The sequence below is a fragment of the Hippocampus bargibanti genome, linkage group LG16 (assembly GCF_051943395.1).
Source record: "Hippocampus bargibanti isolate YZ-2025 linkage group LG16, ASM5194339v1, whole genome shotgun sequence".
In the NCBI taxonomy this organism is placed as follows: domain Eukaryota; kingdom Metazoa; phylum Chordata; class Actinopteri; order Syngnathiformes; family Syngnathidae; genus Hippocampus; species Hippocampus bargibanti.
In genome coordinates, this window is record NC_142749.1 from 11,925,908 (window position 1) to 11,946,985 (window position 21,078).

The 21,078-nt window shown below is 39.3% G+C and overlaps 1 protein-coding gene across 1 annotated transcript in view; it reads left to right on the forward strand.

The window, feature by feature from the left end:
• sh3pxd2b (SH3 and PX domains 2B) overlaps window positions 1-12,890 on the forward strand; it is a 24,196-nt gene extending 11,306 nt beyond the window's left edge. Inside the window, 12 exon segments of the mRNA XM_089016909.1 lie at window positions 1,578-1,669; window positions 3,223-3,248; window positions 3,511-3,546; window positions 4,812-4,943; window positions 5,842-5,943; window positions 6,127-6,210; window positions 7,496-7,613; window positions 7,751-7,904; window positions 7,907-7,949; window positions 8,037-8,083; window positions 9,156-9,281; window positions 9,361-12,890. Coding sequence (XP_088873035.1) covers window positions 1,578-1,669; window positions 3,223-3,248; window positions 3,511-3,546; window positions 4,812-4,943; window positions 5,842-5,943; window positions 6,127-6,210; window positions 7,496-7,613; window positions 7,751-7,904; window positions 7,907-7,949; window positions 8,037-8,083; window positions 9,156-9,281; window positions 9,361-10,878 — 2,478 coding nt within the window. The 3' untranslated portion in view covers window positions 10,879-12,890.
• The last annotated feature ends 8,188 nt before the right edge of the window (window positions 12,891-21,078 follow it).

Below are 21,078 nucleotides of genomic sequence, written 5' to 3' on the forward strand. Positions count from 1 at the left end.
CTACATAAACATTAAATGCAACGTACGAAACCTTAGACTTTCTTCTTTTATCAGAAAAATAGAGTTAATTGCTAAACTATATGGATTTGGAGTTATATGAGCTTTAAATGAGGGCGGCTCTCCAAAATACAATGCAATACATACATATTGGTATATATAGGGCTTTAACAACAGCTCTAAGCTGGAACAACGCGCTCACATGGAAAAAGGGAATTGTGTCCCCTTGTGGAAGGGAAAACATTGCCATAGGCCATGGCCAGTGCTTTATCGACGCCCCCAAAAAAATGAAACAAATTTGCGAATGGCGCTCTACGTCATATTTTCAATTCCCAAATAAATTTGTGAATGAGTTAACTTGGACGTGAGGTTTTTTTTTTTATTGGATTGGATTGCATGAACTTTCAACCCAATGCTGCGGTAAAGAATTATGTGAGTGTACGAACGGGTAGGTCTCATTCTCATTCTATTTGTCCTTTGCAAAAACATACACACACATTTACAATTATATTAATGCTGTCCGCTATAAAGAACACCCATGAAGTCAATTTGCGGTAATATATGCCTGCTGCTCTCCTTGTCTCGTCCTCGGGTAGCATGTTAATGAGGGGACGGCCCAGATAAATCAGAGGAGATGACAGTTCACAGTGCACTTTGACTTCATGAACTGTGCAAAGCTCGCCGTCGCGAGGCCAGAGGTAGTCGTGGAGGTCACAAGTAAATCGAGCATTCAGCTCACAGGGTGTGTTCGGGGGGGCAACGCACTCTGAATGAGCAATATTGTGTACAGTATTTATCTACAAACCTTGGTGTCTATTTTTAGATTGGCGGAAACTGGAAAACGGTGACTTTCCGAACTACCTATGACAAGGCAAAGTGCTAAATGGGGACAAGGGCACCTTGGTCTGGGAGTCTGGCTTGCATCCAGTAGCTGCCAAGCCTGACGTTCTAGTGACTGTGCTCTCTCAATGGACAGAAGGGAAACACTTAAGAGTATTAAAAGCCGAGATAGAGGCCAGTACAGAGTTTGATGGATAGTACGCCTTGCCTGCCAGCTTCAGCAGAAGAGGGCGTTGTCTCGCGACCAATAAATGTGACAGTCGGCACAAGGACTTTGACGGGACATGTACCGTCTTCGAGTATAAGGCCAGGGCAGATTCTTGGGGACTGTCTGGACCTGTAATTGATTTTCTTGAAAAACAAAAGTGGATATTTGGAAGAAAAATGGCGAACTCAGAAAAGTCTGGAGGACTGGCCGTCACGAGAGCAAAAATGACTGTTTACTTTCATCTGCGGATGACTTGTTAGGGTCAATCTGTCGTTTGCAAGTGATCCCATGCAAAGACATCACAAAGGGTTGGATATGGAATCATGTCCAACAGTCATCTTTATCTTTATCAAATGTGCCACACACATCGTCTACTGAACATAAATCGGGGGGAAAAATCAGTCAGATGCATAAACGTTTTTAGCAATTGGTTTATTCATATCTTTTTGACTTTACCATTGCTAAACAAACTATTTAAGGTCAAACATCTATAAATGTGTTCTTAAATTTCCCCACTGTCCTGTCCCTCCAGGCCCTCATCCAGCTCCCAGTGTACATCTCACAGTGTGAGGAGGTCCGAGTGTTTTTTGAGACCAGACCCGAAGACCTCAACCCACCCAAAGAGTAAGTACTATGCACGCGAGTCGCAGAAATCTTAATTTACCTGCGCCCTTTGATCCCAAGTTAGATAGTCTTTGTGTTGAATCGATGTTCGCGTCGTTCTGAAGGGGGTTCATATTTGGTCTTCTGTCAGTTTTGTTTTCAATGTTTGATTTGCACAATGGGCTGGGTTCTCCTCTTGAATGTAAATGTGCAGCAAGAATAGAGGCATGGTCACCGCAGCACTATTGATCTTCATATATGGCGTCTGACAGCCAGACCTCTCCGTCTCATCGGCGCTTGAGCAGATTTTCTTTTTGTATTCCATACGCGTCGGTCGGTGGTTGCAAGGACAAATAACTGCCCTCATGCAGATTTCTAATAATCTACAATAAGAAGAATAATACATAGCAAAAACAGAAGTAAAATGCAAAAGATATTCCCTTTTTACTTATAATGCTACAATTTAGTCACTGTCAATGAGAAACATTCTGGCACATTAAATAACTCGCAACCGTGGAATCAATTTAATTTATTCGCTGTCATTCCCAAATTTATTATGGAATTGAAAGCATGACTTGGAGCGCCATTCCCAAATTGGTTCAGGTTTTTGTATTTCTTGCGGGGGGTACTGATAAAGCGCTGGTCAGACCTCTGGCAATGTTTTTCCCTTCCCCGAGGGGGAAGCATTTGCCTTTTGTCCATGTTAGCGCTTTGTTCCAATTTTGAACTGCCGCCACAATTTCAGGCTCAGATAACTCCAGATCCATATAACTTGGGAATTAAATATTTTTTTTATGGTGAAAGAAGAGAGTCTAGGGTTTCTTATGCTGCATTGAATGGCTATGTAGTCCAAAAACTCAATATTCTATGGGTCCTGCAATTTGAGTGAAAATGACAAAAACTCTTGCACTGGAGTTAATATTTAAAAATCTAGAAATCAAGCCACAAATAGTGAGTGGGTGCAAACAACAGTTCAAACAATCTTTTATGAGCCCGGCGACATTCTTGTTGATGAGTGGCGGGCAAAGCAAACGGCAAAAGGGGTTGCATAAGAGAGGCAGTGATTTAAAAAGATAGAAAAAGGAAGATGGATGAAGTAAAAGTGTGGGCGTTGAGTCACACATTCCTCACTGCTCTTGAGCAACGCTCTATTTATCTGGACAATGTTTATAGCAGGCGTGGATTCTTTGCATTTAAAACTTTAAATCGTCGGATTTTTACCTTCAATAATTACTAAAAATAACACAATTATTTGGCAGTTTCTATTGTCTTACTCTATTTCCATATAATTTGACGACATTGGATAAAAAACAACCACTCTGAAAATATCACTCCAAGTGTTACGAAATGATGCAAGATGTTCTCAAATCACTGCTGTGTTCACTAAAATGCAAAAAAACAACAAGTTATTAAGTAGAAACATCTGCTACTGAAAAGAGCATCATTGAGAAAGCCGGCCTTCCAAATGGAGCCCTTTAGAATATTAATATGTACCATGAATTCAAATTTTGAAAATAAAGTGCAATTATGTTGCATTAATGTATGCTTGTCTTTATTTATTTTTTGTTTATCAGGGAACCAGTCGGAAAGAAGAAATCAGGTGAGTCTCGTGTCAGTATTTATGAAAAATTCAAATCTTTTTCTGTGGTTATTAAATTTTTTTTAAACATATCTTCTTTGCTCGTTTAACTGCGATGGATTTTTTTTTACCTGTCCTGTGGGAAAAACCGTGTTGATTCTGTCACGCGGTTTATCATTTTCTTTCAAAAAAACAAATATTTTTTCTGTCTCTGTGTGCTCTTCCGTTGCATTCATGTCCCTCCTTTTCAGTTTGCTTTTCCATCCATTTTCCTTTCCATCAGGGTTTGTGGAGAGAGCGACTACTTTCCTAAAGCGAGGTAGTAAGACACTGAGTGTCATTTTTGGTCTTGCTGTGTATTGAACCGGCAAGTTGCTCCCGTCCTCCCCGTCATTGATACCCAAACACATCCAAACAATTACCGTATTTCCCACACTGTAAGACATTTTGGAGAATAAACCACACCTTCACTGATTGACGTATTGTAAAACATTTTTCATGCATAGGGTGCACCGCATTATAAGGCGCATACAATGGAATCTACAATTTTGGCTGTATTTGCATTACACTTCCACTAAATGGAGCTACACTAAAAGTAAGACAATAGTTTATTTATGTATCTCTTTCACAACTTCTGCAGCTGAAACATAGAGTTTCACAGAACATTTTTAATATCCCATAAACTGAATTGTTATCCATCGCACATCACATTATAAGGCACGCTATCGGCCGCTATCAGTTGAGAAACTAAACATTCCTCTTTTCCATATGAAGAAATGCCATGACCATCAAACCGTCACATGTGTTTATTCCATTTATTTTTCTATTGACTTGCAAGATTTAAAACACAATGTGACATTTTTTTATGCGTGTGTGTGTTTGCTTTGCTTGCCGCTGCTCACTGAAGGACCACATCGCAATCAGAGGTGCCGTATTGAGGATGCTTGAACTTTGACAACATTCCTTTTGTTGTTTATCCATCCTCCTGCACCTCCAGTGATCTGCTTGCAATGACGGTCATTCCAATTTTGATTCTTTCAACCTTGACTTGTTTCAGTTAGTCTTGATCAAATCGGGTTGAAACCAATTTGAACTGCCTGTCTTCATATTTTCCTCGGTGTTGATGGTGGGATTTCCAGGATGCTGGTTAATCATTTTACAAACCCTGTATGCCTTTAATCACCTCTAACCTACATTCCTAGTAGTTGGTCTTGGATGGTAAAGTTTTCTCACACGATCGATCCAAATGCGTCTGCTGCCCAGCCTGCTTTGCATCCAGGTGACTCATCGTAATTGAGTTTCAGCCTCTTCTCATTTATTGGTTTGTGTCTTTGACCTTGTCGGAATTATCCTTGGCACGTCACGCAAAGTCAATTCACTTTCATTACTGTATGAAGTCAAAATGACTGTGAAATGTGCACAGGTAATAAAAGTTCATGGGCCTAATGTTGTTATTCAAAAAAAAGGCCTTCATGAGATTTAACGGTCAACCATTTGAGCACAGGCTTTGCTTTATTATGGAGACTTTGCCTCAAAACTAAAATAGCTAACGGGGAATATAAGTGGGGCACGTCTTTTTCACAGGAGACGGCACCTCGGCGGATCTGCTCCTTTTGGATCAGTATGTGGCAGTCACCGACTACGAGAAGCAGGAGAGCTCTGAGATCAGCGTACGAGTGGGTCAGGTGTTAGAGGTCATCGAGAAAAATGAGTCGGGTAGGTTCCCCACAATATCGTACTTGAACTGAAGGGATTTTATTTACCGTATTTATTCCAGGATAACGCACACAATTTTCTACCTAAAAAAGAACTCAAAGTTTGGGTGCGCGTTATAAACGAGGCCTGGGAAAAAAATTCTCGTATACAGGTAACACCCGACTTACGACCAGCTCGATTTACGACCGCACATACTGACGACCATGACACTCTGACCTTGTTTTTTAAAATTATAATTATACGCCTGGCACCACAACGCGCTAGCAGGCCGGCAACGCGAAGGACAATTTTGGCCAGGCAGCCAGCATCTCGCACAGCAATCGACATTGTTATGGCACCAGAGGGGGGGAGTTTGTGTGTTATTTAGCCTCCGAGTCTCTATTCAACATTTTGAATGGATTTCGACTTACGGCCATTTGCACTTATGACCGTTTGGTCAGAACGGAACTCGTAAGTCGGATGTTACCTGTATATTTAATGCTTTATCCCTTCAAGGAGGGGGCAGCGTTTTCATGGCTAGTCTCCATAGTTGAGCTGTTGTTAAGGTGCCCTTCCGTTTCAATTCTCGGAAAGACCCGGATCACGCGCATTCCTTTTTTTAATTGTTTTTATTACTATTTCATTTCCTTTCATCGCCTCGCCCACACTGAAATGTGAGTTAAGCATTGGTGTTTTGCACAATTACCAATATCCAGACTTTCGATTCAGTGCTCTTCATATTTTAATTGATATACTGTTACTGAGCCGAGAAAAAGTGAAACAAAATTTTATACCGATTTTTAATTGAAAATTAGGGGTGCGCATTATACACGTGTGCGCGTTATACTCGAATAAATACGGTAACCAAATATTAAACACCGTTAGTTTTCATTGTTAAGATGATTATGGTTGTTGATAGGTTGGTGGTTCGTGAATTCAGAAGACGCCCAGGGCTGGGTCCCTGCCACCTGCTTGGAGGCCCAAGATGACCCTGATGATTTCACTCTTCCAGGGGAAGAAGGTACGAATCCTTCTCATCGGACGCATGCTTTCAATCCTGTAGTTCGGAAGTTCTTTCGGAAACTATTTCAATACTGTGATAACAGCCACGGACTGAATCCAAGCCTGGCTTGTACTTAGAAGTTCCAGATGGTTGGAGGTGTAATATTACTTCCTGTCTTACCTCACCGTGCTGCCGCGTCAGCGCCTCGGAGATTCTGGTCTTTGCCGAGGCACGTGGGTCGCCGTCGAACTTTAGGGGATCTTTTCAGCACGGGCTTTGGGCAAGGTGGAGCGCATGAATTTTTCTTCTATGCCCTCCTATTAACCCTGAAATATGTGTCTGTATCTTTGCTGATGCATGCAACCCACTTGCTTGGCACGCCCTGTATGGATTTCCCTGTGCATGTCAATGAATCAAAAAGGAATCTTTTTATCAAGTAACCAAAACTAAAAGTGACATAGTAGTATAATGCGGTGCATAATGTGTCGCTTGTGCACACTCGTCACTCACATTGGGTACATGTTGGCGGATGTCAAATGTGTGAGAAGTTGTGGTATAAGAATACAGTCACAATTCATTTTCAAGTCTTTCAATTGATTTTCCAATCACGATTTAATTTCTTTTTTTTTTTATTAAAAATATAAACAGAAAATGTGTAACGTAGACAATAGCACTAGTTGTGACTTAGCTTTATAATTCAGGTTATGTCGGCCTTCCGTCTTAAATCTGAGGACCCTGTGGGTGATCCCTCAAATTAAACATATTCAAGGTTCAATTTGGCTCTTGCAATATTGCTCAAACAGTAAAATGTTGACTTCTTGATGGGAAATATATATACCATATTTTCCGGTGTGTAAGCCACACCCAAAAGCCTTCATTTTCTACCCTTATACAATGCTGGTGCGCCTTATATGTGAAGTAATATTGAGCCACAATGACTGTCAGCAGTGGTGCGCCTTATACTCCTGTGCGCGTTATACACCCAAAAATACGGTAAAACAAAATGTATCTTATGTTGTTACTTGTTAGCTTCTGGTGTGTGTTTTTTATTTATTTAAGTATTGCCTTTTTAGTTTTTATGTGTTTATGTCTGTATTGTTTTTATTTAGGTATTTATTGAATTTTTGTTTAATTATTTGTTGTTGTTTATTTTAGCACGCCCGGAGGAACAAAATACAGTACAGTATTGGAAATATCTCATAACTTAAGATAACAAACTCAATAAATAAATACAAATGACAAACATTAATATCACCCTGACAATCCCAAAATCAAAAATATGCATCACTGCCTGTAAAAGCAGACGTTCTCATCTTCATTGGCATGTGTTGTGTTGTGTTTGTTGCACGTACCATACTTATTTCTCATTCTACACCCTACAGGCTTAAATCATCACTTTTTTTCAAATTGTGGTATTGGTTATTGATTTTTGTATGTATGGATCTGTAAAATTTCTTTCCTGGAAAAGGAGTTTCTTTAATTCATGCTGAAAATGAAAAGTACAAAGTTTAGTCAGCAGAAGCTTTTGTCTGTTTAGTTTTATTTAATTATTTTTTTGTTCCTTTTGCAGAGGAAAAATATTCCGTAGTTTATCCTTACTCGGCCCGGGACCAAGATGAGATTGATCTGGAGAGAGGAATGATTGTGGAAGTCATTCAGAAAAACCTGGAGGGCTGGTGGAAGATCAGGTAACGTCTTGTCTTATTTCAACTTTTTTAAGCCTGTTAAAATCATAATGACTTCACTTAAGCGGTCCACTTCAAGTCCGTCCAGCCTATTGGTCAGTTTGGCAATGGCACAGCGCTATAATCTGCCATCCAATTAGATACCAGGGACGCGAGGGCTGGGCCCCGGCTTCCTACTTGAAAAAGACCGACATTCAGAGCCAGAAGCAGGCATCGGGCGGCGCCGTGCACGCCAGCGCCAACGACCTGGACGGATTCTCCAAACAAAGCCAGCTGACCCGAGAAACCCGAGACGGGGGCAGAAAGAAAACAGACTCTCGTTCTTTTCTGATAACAAAAGTAAGTCCATTTGAATGCGTGGGGTTTTTGATCATGACCATATCTATGCTTTTAAAATAACTGATTGTTTTTATTCTTTAACTACAGAATTTGGACTAAGACAAAGACCTCCTCCACGCAGAGATCTTTCCATCGTAAGATAACTCAAATGCATATTACACATCTTCAAATGATGCTTTCACCAGGCTCATAACAAACCATTGAATGCCTCACCTCCAACAAATGGCTTCTTTTTTTATAAATACAGTCAAACTACGGTTTTCGAACGTCTCAGTTCTTGACCAATTCGGGTTTCAACCAAAAATTTCGGGTTTTTTTATTACTCAGTTTACAACTGAAAATCGGTTCTCAACCAAACTGAGTGCATTTGAATGCACCACTCGACTCCCCTAACTTCCCTGTGTCGCATCTCATTGTGACTGATGCATTATCCTTGTGCAACGTTCCATTGTGAGCAGGCGTGATTGTATTGTTCAATCACAAGGTTTTTTTTATTTAAAACAGACATTGATTATATTGACTACAATGGGAAATATTTGTTTTCGCCCAAATCAGTTTTCATACAGGTTTCTGGAACGGATTATGGTCGAAAACCAAGCTTAGACTGTAAATAGCTTAAGACTGTAAATATAAATAATACACTATATTACAATTAGCAAGCTTTTTTTCAATAGCTATGTGTGAGTTTTTGGGTGTAAAAAGTCTCACTCTTCATAGCAGCAGATTGGGGTGTTCTGACATCCGCATTTTTCGTGCGGTCATCTCCATTGGCCGCACCCACATTTTTTTTTTTACATTGAAAACTAAAATATTTAATGGGGCACCTCATCCGTCACACCTTGTTTACCAGTGAATTTGTAAAGGAGGAATACTTTTTTTCCATCTTAGCGCATTGTTCCAGCTTCAGCTGTTAAAGCGCTATATAAACCAATATGTATGTATTAAATTGTATTTTGGACAGCTGCCCTCATTTCAAGCGCATATAACTCCAGACCCATAGAATTTAGGAATTAACTCTTTTTTTCTGACGAAAGAAGAGAGTCTTGGGTTTCTTACACTGCATTGAATATTTATGTAGTCCTAAAACTCAATATTCTGTGAGTCCTGGAATTTGAGTGAAAATGACAAAACCATGGGATCAGAGTAGACACACATTTGCACATTGTCTGGCAGTGAATGAGTTAATCATTTGAACTTTTCCCACAGCCACGTGGTACGAACCTTCCCAAGCCGCCTGGACCACCGCAGGTCGAGGAAGAGTTTTACACAATAGCCGACTTCCAGACCACCATCCCTGATGGGATTAGCTTCCAGGCCGGCGTCAAAGTGGAGGTGAGTGACGGCGGTTTGGAGTGCTGTTGAACTTAAAGTGACATGAAGAACTAAGATGTCTTATTTTCTGTCTTACCAGGTGATTGAGAAGAATGGCAGCGGCTGGTGGTACATTCAAATAGACGAGCAAGAAGGTTGGGCTCCGGCGACATTTATCGAGAAGTACAAGAAGACAAGCAATGCCTTGCGGCCCAATTTTTTGGCCCCTCTGCCCAATGAGATGGAGAGGTTGCGAATGGAGGACAGCGGTTCTTCAAACGGACCATGCATAGATGACAGCTGGTCGACCAAACCCTTACCGGATGAACCCACAGGAGCCGCCGAATCATGCACCCGAGTCAAGCTTAGAGACTGGAAGTCTGGGGCTACAAAGTCCTCCGCCTTCTCCGGACCACTGCCTCCTGCCCCTGTGGCGCCGCCGGATGACAAGCCAGCTCTGCCTCCTCGAAGAGAGTCCATCAATAAGAGCTTTGACTCGGAGGTGACAGACAAACCAGGTAGACCAGATCATTCCAAGCCTTTGCCTCCTAAACCTGCAGCTCCCGGGATCTTCATACCGCTAGTTCCACCAAAAGCGGCTCCTTTCAAAGCAGACAAAACACCCGAAGCAAAAAAAGAGGACAAGAGCAAAGCGCTTCACCTCCGTAACGAGATGGGTCTTGAATGCGGTCACAAGATCTCCGCCAAAGAGGTAAAAAAGTTTAACCTGAAACCGGTACCTAAGCAGCCACCCAAACCCAAGACTGAAGTCGCAGAGGAGAAACCGGAGGCAGCTTCTCCGGCGGTATTTATAAAGCCAAAGCCGATGATCCGACCTAAACCCATTCCGGCCGCAAAGCCGGAGGCACCGGCGGAGAACAAAGTCGACATCACCAACCTGAGAAGTAAGCTGAGGCCTTCAAAACCTTTGGATCCCGGCTCCGTTTCAGCGGACGTCAACCATGCGCACGATAGCCCGACGGTCCTTCCTAGCGCTCCGCCCTTTCATAGCTCATCTCTGAATAACGGCAAAAACGCTGACGAACCGAAATTCACACCTAAAAACATAAACGGCCATAGTCAAGAGAGCTCACCGCCTCTCGCAAAACCAGCAGTCCCTCCCCACAAGGAGGCCCCTCTAAGACCTCCGGCCTTGGCCCCGAGACGACCTCCTCCTCCTAAGAAAACTACCCCATCCAGCCCAACTGAGATCAAACCGCCCATTGCTTTAAAAGACGCTCAAGATTCCCCTAAGACCGGACCACAACTCAACAGACCGCCACCCCCAAAACCAAAGGGCTTCTCTCCAGCTCTCCCCAGCAAAGAAAAAGAAGAATCCAAGGGTGGTAAAATCACAATCCCCCCCAAACCTCAGGTGAAAAGCGACAAGCCCGGACCGCCCAGAGACAAGCTCCCACCTTTGCTAAAGGAGTCCAGCAAGGAGGAGCTCTACCTGGCCGTGGCGGACTTTGATGGTGACGACCCGACCTCCAGCTTCAAGGTGGGGACGCTCTTTGAGGTGCTGGAGAAGAACAGCAGTGGCTGGTGGTTCTGCAAGAACATAGGAGAAGATGTTGAGGGCTGGATCCCTTCCAATTACTTGAGCAAGAAACCATAAGGCACTCGCGTACAAATATTGTCGAAAAAAACATGCAAGAAAAAGCATCACTACTTTGTAGCTAGTATTCATTTCTAATTTATCGGTACTGTTTTGTTTTTACCTTGGACTTCTTTTAATCGAGGACGTTAACTCATTGATTGCCAGACGATGTGCAAAAAAATTGTCCACTCCAGTGCCAGGGTTTTTGTCATTTTCACTCAAATTCCAGGACCCATAGAATATTGAGTTTTAGGACTACATAAACATTCAATGCAGCGTAAGAACCCATAGACTCTCTTCTTTTATCAGAAAAAAAAGTTAATTCCTAAGTTATATGGGTCTGGAGTTATCTGAGATTGAAATGGGGGCGGTTGTACAAAAGGCAAATTTTGCCCCCTCGTGGGAGGGGAAAACATTGCCAGAGGTCTGACCAGCGCTATATTGGCACCCCCATAGCAAGAAAACCCCGAACAAAATCAGGAATGGCGCTTTGTGTCATGCTTTTCAATTACCGTATAAATTCGGGAATGGCAGTGAATGAGTTAAAACTCTTTGTTTCGTTATTTTTATTTGCCAGATTCAAGTTATCGCATTATTATGAGAGAGGAGTGATCGCATCACATAAGTTACCTGCAGGTTTGGGGGTCCTTGAGGTGTAGGCATCCTAATCCAAATCAGTCTGGATATGCCATATACTACCGGTAACCTATCACTGGTATTAGGTCGAATCATTTTATCTCCAAATGCACAATTGTGGGAATATTAAAGCCACAAATCCTGCACCTATTAACACCCTGCAAAAAAATACATATTTTTTTGTAGCCAATCACATTTCATCACCAAAGACTTGGCTCCTTTGATACTTCCATTTTTTTTTACATTTTAAAAATATTTATCTTTGCCTGTATCTGTATGAACCATGTTCTTCCCTTCCCTTTCTTTTCTTTTTACAAGGTCAGGCAAAGATTTGCACACCCTCAAAGGACCCCATTATCCTCAAACACCTTGACCCTATAAAATGGCGGGTGCATTGTTAACTTGAATAACTAAAACACTGCACCTCTTTTTAATTCTTATGTCCGTTATTGGTTTTGTTTTTGTCTTAATAAGAACCCACAACCACAAAACTGATTTTTTTCATTATGCTGCTTCTAGAGTGGATTCACTCCATGAAGGACAACCACAATGGTGTCCTAGAAATAACAGTAATGCTAAAGGAAGAGCTACCCTTTAGTGAAATAAGTCATGTTAATATATTTATTATAATACATTTGCAAAAAAATTGACTTGGGGGGGAAAAAGTGCAAAGCCATTAAAAAAAAGCTTTTGCCAAAATAAATGAAGACCTCCTGCCACTGGCTTGTGCTCTCTAAAATAATAAATAAAATAATAATAAAAAAATAAATATCATTAACCGCTAAATGGGGGAATTTTTTTATCCAATATAAAAAAAGAAAATATGCTTTCGAACAGTGACCAAGTAATCGCTACAATTATTTACAATATTGTCAACATGCCACAGCCTGGTGTTCTAATAACAGCGATAAAATGTACAGTACAAAAAATATTGTTTTTACAAGAGGGCTTGACTGGTCTCAAGCGTGTTTAATGTATCAAACATATTTTTTATTCTGAGGACTTATATGGCTCATATGAATAATTGTGCTAACTGTGCGTCTTTTAACATGCTTTAACTGATGGAGAGACTAGAAAGAAAAAGTAACCAAATTTAGTGGGGGCTTTCATTGAAGGTGAGTTTTGTTTGGACATAATGCATTCTTTGGTTGTCATCACTACGAAAACAAAGTGGACAGAAAAAAAAGTTCATTTAGACAATCAGACAAGACTTAAACTGAGTTGCTATATTCGTTTGATACACAACTGAAAGTCATTAAAAGGATGGAAGTGAGTTTGATGTCATTTAGGTGCAGTACATGAAATATAAATGTAAGGGTACATCATGTCATCGTGGCAGTATTATAACTTTTTTTTATCTTTTAACTCAATAAACATTTAATTATTTTTTTCCATTCTGGTGGTCTCATTTGTTATAAGAAGTGCTTCTAGTGTGGCAAAAAAATGTGTTTAAATGTGAGAAAAAAATGCAACAATAGCAACGTATTGGCCATTTTCGTTGTTAATAAAGACAATAATTCAAAGTTACATTCGTAACATTTTCACAAAAAAACATTGTTGAACTTTCTTTTCGGGAAAAAAAACAAGCAGATTTTTTTAATTAAACAAATTGAAAGAAAATGAATTTGGAGGAGCGTCGTTTGCGATTGACAAACTCGGTACAACAGCGCCCCCTTGGGGTCGAATTGTGATAAGCAATTACAGTATACGTAGTTGAATCTTTCAAAAATAATAACACTGAATATTATGATAATATTAATAATACAACCTTGATTTATCCGCGATCACATATCCGATCTGATAAAACTGTCCAAAGGAATGCAAACGGTAATTTTGTGTCAAGTTCAACGTTGTAAAATTCCCTGCAAAACGATTTGTTTATTGCACTCTCAAATATGACAAAGAAAAAAAATATCCAACTAACCTTAATTTAATATTAATATTTCCGACATAAAAGACCATCTATATGGTAAGGCGTTGTTTATGGCTCAAAAAAAACTAACCATGTATGTAGTGGTCAACTGGTTTCTGTTTCAGCATAAAACTGCACAGTTGCAGGGTTTTAATCCAGGTTTTGGCCCTCCTCCTCAAAGTTTCCACGTTTGACTTTTTTCATGAAGACCTTTTTTTGGTTGTGTCTGAAGTGTAGCGGCGCATCATTAGTTCAAAACAACCATGTACAGATTATAAAGGGGTTTTTAAGGCAAAAAAAACAACCATAGGAGTATTTTTAGCCGAAAAAAATGAGGATGTATGAAAAGGCGTTTTTAGGTGAAAAAAACGGCCATGTATAGTAAGGTGTTTTTGAGCCGAAAAAAAAACAACCATTTATAGTAAGGTGTTTTTTGCCCAAAAAAATGACCATGTATAGTAAGCCGTTTTCGAGCCGAAAAAAACACCATGTATTGTAAGGCGTTTTTGAGCCGAAAAAAAACACCATCAGACAAGACTTAAACTGAGTTGCTATATTGTTTTGATACACAACTGAAAGTCATTAAAAGGATGGAAGTGAGTTTGATGTCATTTAGGTGCAGTACATGAAATATAAATGTAAGGGTACTTCATGTCATCATGCCCTGCGATTGGCTGGCAATCAATTCAGGGTGTCCCCCGCCTCGTGCCCAAAGACAGCTGAGATAGGCTCCAGCAACCCCTGCGACCCTAATGAGGAATAAGCGGCACGGAAAATGAGATGAGGGTACTTCATGTCATCATGGCAATATTATAACTTTATTTAAGGCGTTTTTAGCCAGAAAAAAACCACCATGTATAGTTGTTTTTTTTTTAGCCCCCAAAAAAACAACCTTCTGGGGCGCTTCCAGGCGTAACAAAGGTGAGCACCTGTGGTCCAATGTTATCTGTCTTCGCTTAGCAGTGTGGAAGCTGATAAGGTCCAAGGTTCAAAACCAAGTGTTCCCCCCGTCTGTACAGTTTCCATCCCGAGCATTTTATGAAGGACTAGATATTGAAAGGTTGTTATGGGTGTTACTCAGGAAGGTGTCAAAGTAGTTCCACTGTAGTCCAATGGTAACAGTGTCAACTTCCCACTGTGAGGATGTAGGGTTCAATTCCAGGTCTCAGCATTCGTCAGCTGTGTTATAAAGTGTATTCCTTTTCTGATTACCATATATTATATTCTTCAGTATAAATGAAAAATCAACAATGTATAGTAAGGCAGTTTTAGCCCGAAAAAACTGACCATGTATTTGAGCTGAAAAAAAAACACCATGTATGGTAAGGCGTTTTGAGCACACAAAAAAAGTCCATGTATATAGTAAAGCGTTTTTAGCCGGAAAAAACGACCATGTATATATAGTAAGGCGTTTTTGAGCTGAAAAAAACTACCATGTATAGTAAGTTGTTTTTAGCCCGAAAAAAATGAACATGTATAGTAAGCTGTTTTTAGCCGAAAAAAATGACCATGTATATATAGTAAGGCGTTTTAGCCCGAAAAAAACGACCATGTATAGTAAGGCGTTTTTAGACGAAAAAAAACTACCATGTATAGTAAGGCGTTTTTGAGCTGAAAAAATTACCATGTATATAGTAAGCTGTTTTTAGCCCGAAAAAAACGACCATGTATAGTAAGGCGTTTTTGAGCTGAAAAAATTACCATGTATAGTAAGGCGTTTTTAGCCCGAAAAAACGACCATGTATAGTAAGGCGTTTTTTAAGGTGTTTTTTTAGCCCGAAAAAAAACGACCATGTATAGTAAGGCGTTTTTGAGCCGAAAAAAACAACGATGTATAGTTGGGCGTTTTTAGCCGAAAAAACAACCATGTATAGTAAGGCGTTTTTGAGCAGAAAAAAAGGACCATGTATAGTAAGGTGTTTTTAGCCGAAAAAAACGATCACATATAATAAGGCGTTTTTGCCGAAAAACCAACCATGTATATTGAGGCGTTTTTAGCCCGAAAAAAACGACCATGTGTAGTAAGGCGTTTTTAGCCGGAAAAAATGACCATGTATAGTAAGACGTTTTTGAGCTGAAAAAAATGACCATGTATAGTAAGGCGTTTTTAGCCTGAAAAAAACGACCATGTATAGTAAGGCATTTTTGAGCCGAAAAAAAGCACCATGTATAGTAAGGCGTTTTTAGCCCGAAAAAAACGACCATGTATAGTAAGGCATTTTTGAGCCGAAAAAAAGCACCATGTATAGTAAGGCGTTTTTGAGCCGAAAAAAACGACCATGTATAGTAAAGCGTTTTTGAGCCGAAAAAAAACACCATTTATAGTAAGGCGTTTTTGAGCTGAAAAAAAACGACCAAGTGTAGTAACGTGTTTTTAGCCCGAAAAAAACTACCATGTATAGTAAGCCGTTTTTAGCCGAAAAAAACGACCATGTATAGTAAGGCTTTTTTGAGCTGAAATAAAACGACAATGTATAGTAAGACGTTTTTGAGGTGAAAAAAATGACCATGTATAGTAAGGCGTTTTTAGCCTGAAAAAAACGACCATGTATAGTAAGGCATTTTTGAGCCGAAAAAAAGCACCATGTATAGTAAGGCGTTTTTAGCCCGAAAAAAACGACAATGTATAGTAAGGCTTTTTTGAGCTGAAATAAAACGACAATGTATAGTAAGGCGTTTTTAAGCCAAAAAAAAACGACCAGTATAGTAAGGCGTTTTTAAGCCGAAGAAAAACGACCAGTATAGTAAGGTGTTTTTGAGCTGAAAAAAGCACCATGTATGTAAGGCATTTTTGAGCTGAAAAAACAACCATGTATAGTGAGGCGTTTTTAGCCCGAAAAAAAAAACGACCATGTATAGTAAGGCATTTTTGAGCTGAAAAAAACGACTATGTATAGTAAGGCGTTTTTGAGCTGAAAAAAACGACCATGTATAGTAAGCTGTGTTTTGCCTGAAAAAAAACGACCATGTATAGTAAGCTGTGTTTCGCCTGAAAAAAAACAAGCATGAATAGTAAGCCGTTTTTGAGCCGAAAAAAACAACCATGTATAGTAAGGCATTTTTGAGCAAAAAAAAAAAAAACGATCATGTATAGTAAGGCGTTTTTGAGCCCAAAAAACCAGCATGTATAGTAAGGTATTTTGAGCAAAAAAAAAAAAACGATCATGTATAGTAAGGCGTTTTTGAGCCCAAAAAACCAGCATGTATAGTAAGGTGTTTTTAGCCGAAAAAAACAACCATGTATAGTAAGGCGTTTTTGAGCCCCAAAAAAACCACCATGTATAGTAAGGCATTTTTGAGCTGAAAAAACAACCATGTATAGTAAGGCGTTTTTAAGCCCAAAAAACCCACCATGTATAGTAAGGCATTTTTGAGCTGAAAAAAACACCATATATAGTAAGGCGTTTTTAGCCGAAAAAACAACCATGTGTAGTAAGGCGTTTTTGAGCCCAAAAAACCACCATGTATAGTAAGGCGTTTTTTAGCAGAAAGAAAGGACCATGTATAGTAAGGCGTTTTTGCCGAAAAAAAAAAAAAAAAAAAAAAACACTATGTATAGAAAGGCGTTTTTAGCCGGAAAAAAACAATCATGTATAGTAAGGCGTTTTTGAGCTCAAAAAACGACCATGTATAGTAAGGCGTTTTTAGCCGGAAAAAAACGACCATGTATATATAGTAAGGCGTTTAAGCCAGAAAAAACGACTATGTATAGTAAGGCATTTTTGAGCTGAAAAAACGACCATGTATACTAAGGCGTTTTTAGCCCGAAAAAAAAAAAAACTACCATGCATAGTAACGGGTTTTTGAGCTGAAAAAAACGACCATGTATGGTAAGGCATTTTTAGCCCGAAAAAACAACCATGTATAGTAAGGCGTTTTTAAGCCGAAAAAAACGACCATGTATAGTAAGGCGTTTTTAGCCCGAAAAAACGACCATGTATAGTAAGGCGTTTTTAGCCCGAAAAAACGACCATGTATAGTAAGGTGTTTTTAAGCCGAAAAAAACGACCATGTATAGTAAGGCGTTTTTGAGCCGAAAAAAAGCACCATGTATGTAAGGCGTTTTTGAGCTGAAAAAAACAAGCATGTATAGTAAGGCGTTTTTGAGCCCAAAAAAAACCACCATATATAGTAAGGTGTTTTAAGCCGAAAAAACAACCATGTATAGTAAGGCGTTTTTGAGCCCAAAAAAACCACCATGTATAGTAAGGCATTTTTGAGCTGAAAAAACGGCCATGTATAGTAAGGCGTTTTTAGCCGAAAAAACAACCATGTATAGTAAGGCATTTTTGAGCCGAAAAAAAACGAGCATGTATAGTAAGGCGTTTTTGAGCCGAAAAAAAGCACCATGTATAGTAAGGCATTTTTGAGCTGAAAAAACGACCATGTATACTAAGGCGTTTTTAGCCTGAAAAAAACTACCATGCATAGTAACGGGTTTTTGAGCTGAAAAAAACGACCATGTATGGTAAGGCATTTTTAGCCCGAAAAAACAACCATGTATAGTAAGGCGTTTTTAAGCCGAAAAAAACGACCATGTATAGTAAGGCGTTTTTAGCCCGAAAAAACGACCATGTATAGTAAGGCGTTTTTAAGCCGAAAAACACGACCATGTATAGTAAGGCGTTTTTGAGCCGAAAAAAAGCACCATGTATGTAAGGCATTTTTGAGCTGAAAAAACAACCATGTATAGTGAGGCGTTTTTAGCCCGAAAAAAACGACCATGTATAGTAAGGCGTTTTTGAGCTGAAAAAAACGAGCATGTATAGTAAGGCGTTTTTGAGCCCAAAAAAACCACCATATATAGTAAGGTGTTTTAAGCCGAAAAAACAACCATGTATAGTAAGGCGTTTTTGAGCCCAAAAAAACCACCATGTATAGTAAGGCATTTTTGAGCTGAAAAAACGGCCATGTATAGTAAGGCGTTTTTAGCCGAAAAAACAACCATGTATAGTAAGGCGTTTTTGAGCCGAAAAAAAGCACCATGTATGTAAGGCATTTTTGAGCTGAAAAAAACGAGCATGTATAGTAAGGCGTTTTTGAGCCCAAAAAAACCACCATATATAGTAAGGTGTTTAAAGCCGAAAAAACAACCATGTATAGTAAGGCGTTTTTGAGCCCAAAAAAACCACCATGTATAGTAAGGCATTTTTGAGCTGAAAAAACGGCCATGTATAGTAAGGCGTTTTTAGCAAAAATAAACAACCATGTATAGTAAGGCGTTTTTGAGCCCAAAAAACCACCATGTTTAGTAAGGCGTTTTTTGCCGAAAAAAAAACCGACCATGTATAGTAAGCCGTTTTTAGCCGAAAAAAAACGACCATGTATATATAGTAAGGCGTTTTAGCCCAAAAAAACGACCATGTATAGTAAGGCGTTTTTAGCCGAAAAAAAACTACCATGTATAGTAAGGCATTTTTGAGCCGAAAAAAGCAACCGTGTATAGTAAGGTGTTTTTGAGCCAAAAAAAAGCACCATGTATAGTAAGGCATTTTTGAGCTGAAAAAACCACCATGTATACTAAGGCGTTTTTAGCCTGAAAAAAACCACCATATATAGTAAGGTGTTTTAAGCCGAAAAAACAACCATGTATAGTAAGGCGTTTTTGAGCCCAAAAAAACCACCATGTATAGTAAGGCATTTTTGAGCTGAAAAAACGGCCATGTATAGTAAGGCGTTTTTAGCAAAAAAAAACAACCATGTATAGTAAGGCGTTTTTGAGCCCAAAAAACCACCATGTATAGTAAGGCGTTTTTTGCCGAAAAAAACGACCATGTATAGTAAGGCGTTTTTGAGCTGAAAAAAACAAGCATGTATAGTAAGGCGTTTTTGAGCCCAAAAAAAACCACCATATATAGTAAGGTGTTTTAAGCCGAAAAAACAACCATGTATAGTAAGGCGTTTTTGAGCCCAAAAAAACCACCATGTATAGTAAGGCATTTTTGAGCTGAAAAAACGGCCATGTATAGTAAGGCGTTTTTAGCCGAAAAAACAACCATGTATAGTAAGGCATTTTTGAGCCGAAAAAAAACGAGCATGTATAGTAAGGCGTTTTTGAGCCGAAAAAAAGCACCATGTATAGTAAGGCATTTTTGAGCTGAAAAAACGACCATGTATACTAAGGCGTTTTTAGCCTGAAAAAAACTACCATGCATAGTAACGGGTTTTTGAGCTGAAAAAAACAACCATGTATGGTAAGGCATTTTTAGCCCGAAAAAACAACCATGTATAGTAAGGCGTTTTTAAGCCGAAAAAAACGACCATGTATAGTAAGGCGTTTTTAGCCCGAAAAAACGACCATGTATAGTAAGGCGTTTTTAAGCCGAAAAACACGACCATGTATAGTAAGGCGTTTTTGAGCCGAAAAAAAGCACCATGTATGTAAGGCATTTTTGAGCTGAAAAAACAACCATGTATAGTGAGGCGTTTTTAGCCCGAAAAAAACGACCATGTATAGTAAGGCGTTTTTGAGCTGAAAAAAACGAGCATGTATAGTAAGGCGTTTTTGAGCCCAAAAAAACCACCATATATAGTAAGGTGTTTTAAGCCGAAAAAACAACCATGTATAGTAAGGCGTTTTTGAGCCCAAAAAAACCACCATGTATAGTAAGGCATTTTTGAGCTGAAAAAACGGCCATGTATAGTAAGGCGTTTTTAGCCGAAAAAACAACCATGTATAGTAAGGCATTTTTGAGCCGAAAAAAAAAACGACCATGTATAGTAAGGTGTTTTTGAGCCGAAAAAAAGCACCATGTATAGTAAGGCATTTTTGAGCTGAAAAAACGACCATGTATACTAAGGCGTTTTTAGCCTGAAAAAAACTACCATGCATAGTAACGGGTTTTTGAGCTGAAAAAAACGACGATGTATGGTAAGGCATTTTTAGCCCGAAAAAACAACCATGTATAGTAAGGCGTTTTTAAGCCGAAAAAAAATGACCATGTATAGTAAGGCGTTTTTAGCCCGAAAAAACGACCATGTATAGTAAGGCGTTTTTAAGCCGAAAAACACGACCATGTATAGTAAGGCGTTTTTGAGCCGAAAAAAAGCACCATGTATGTAAGGCATTTTTGAGCTGAAAAAAACGAGCATGTATAGTAAGGCGTTTTTGAGCCCAAAAAAACCACCATATATTGTAAGGTGTTTAAAACCGAAAAAACAACCATGTATAGTAAGGCGTTTTTGAGCCCAAAAAAACCACCATGTATAGTAAGGCATTTTTGAGCTGAAAAAACGGCCATGTATAGTAAGGCGTTTTTAGCAAAAAAAAACAACCATGTATAGTAAGGCGTTTTTGAGCCCAAAAAACCACCATGTATAGTAAGGCGTTTTTTGCCGAAAAAAAAACGGCCATGTATAGTAAGGCGTTTTTTGCCGAAAAAAAACGACCATGTATAGTAAGGCGTTTTTGAGCTGAAAAAAACAAGCATGTATAGTAAGGCGTTTTTGAGCCCAAAAAAAACCACCATATATAGTAAGGTGTTTTAAGCCGAAAAAACAACCATGTATAGTAAGGCGTTTTTGAGCCCAAAAAAACCACCATGTATAGTAAGGCATTTTTGAGCTGAAAAAACGGCCATGTATAGTAAGGCGTTTTTAGCCGAAAAAACAACCATGTATAGTAAGGCATTTTTGAGCCGAAAAAAAACGAGCATGTGTAGTAAGGCGTT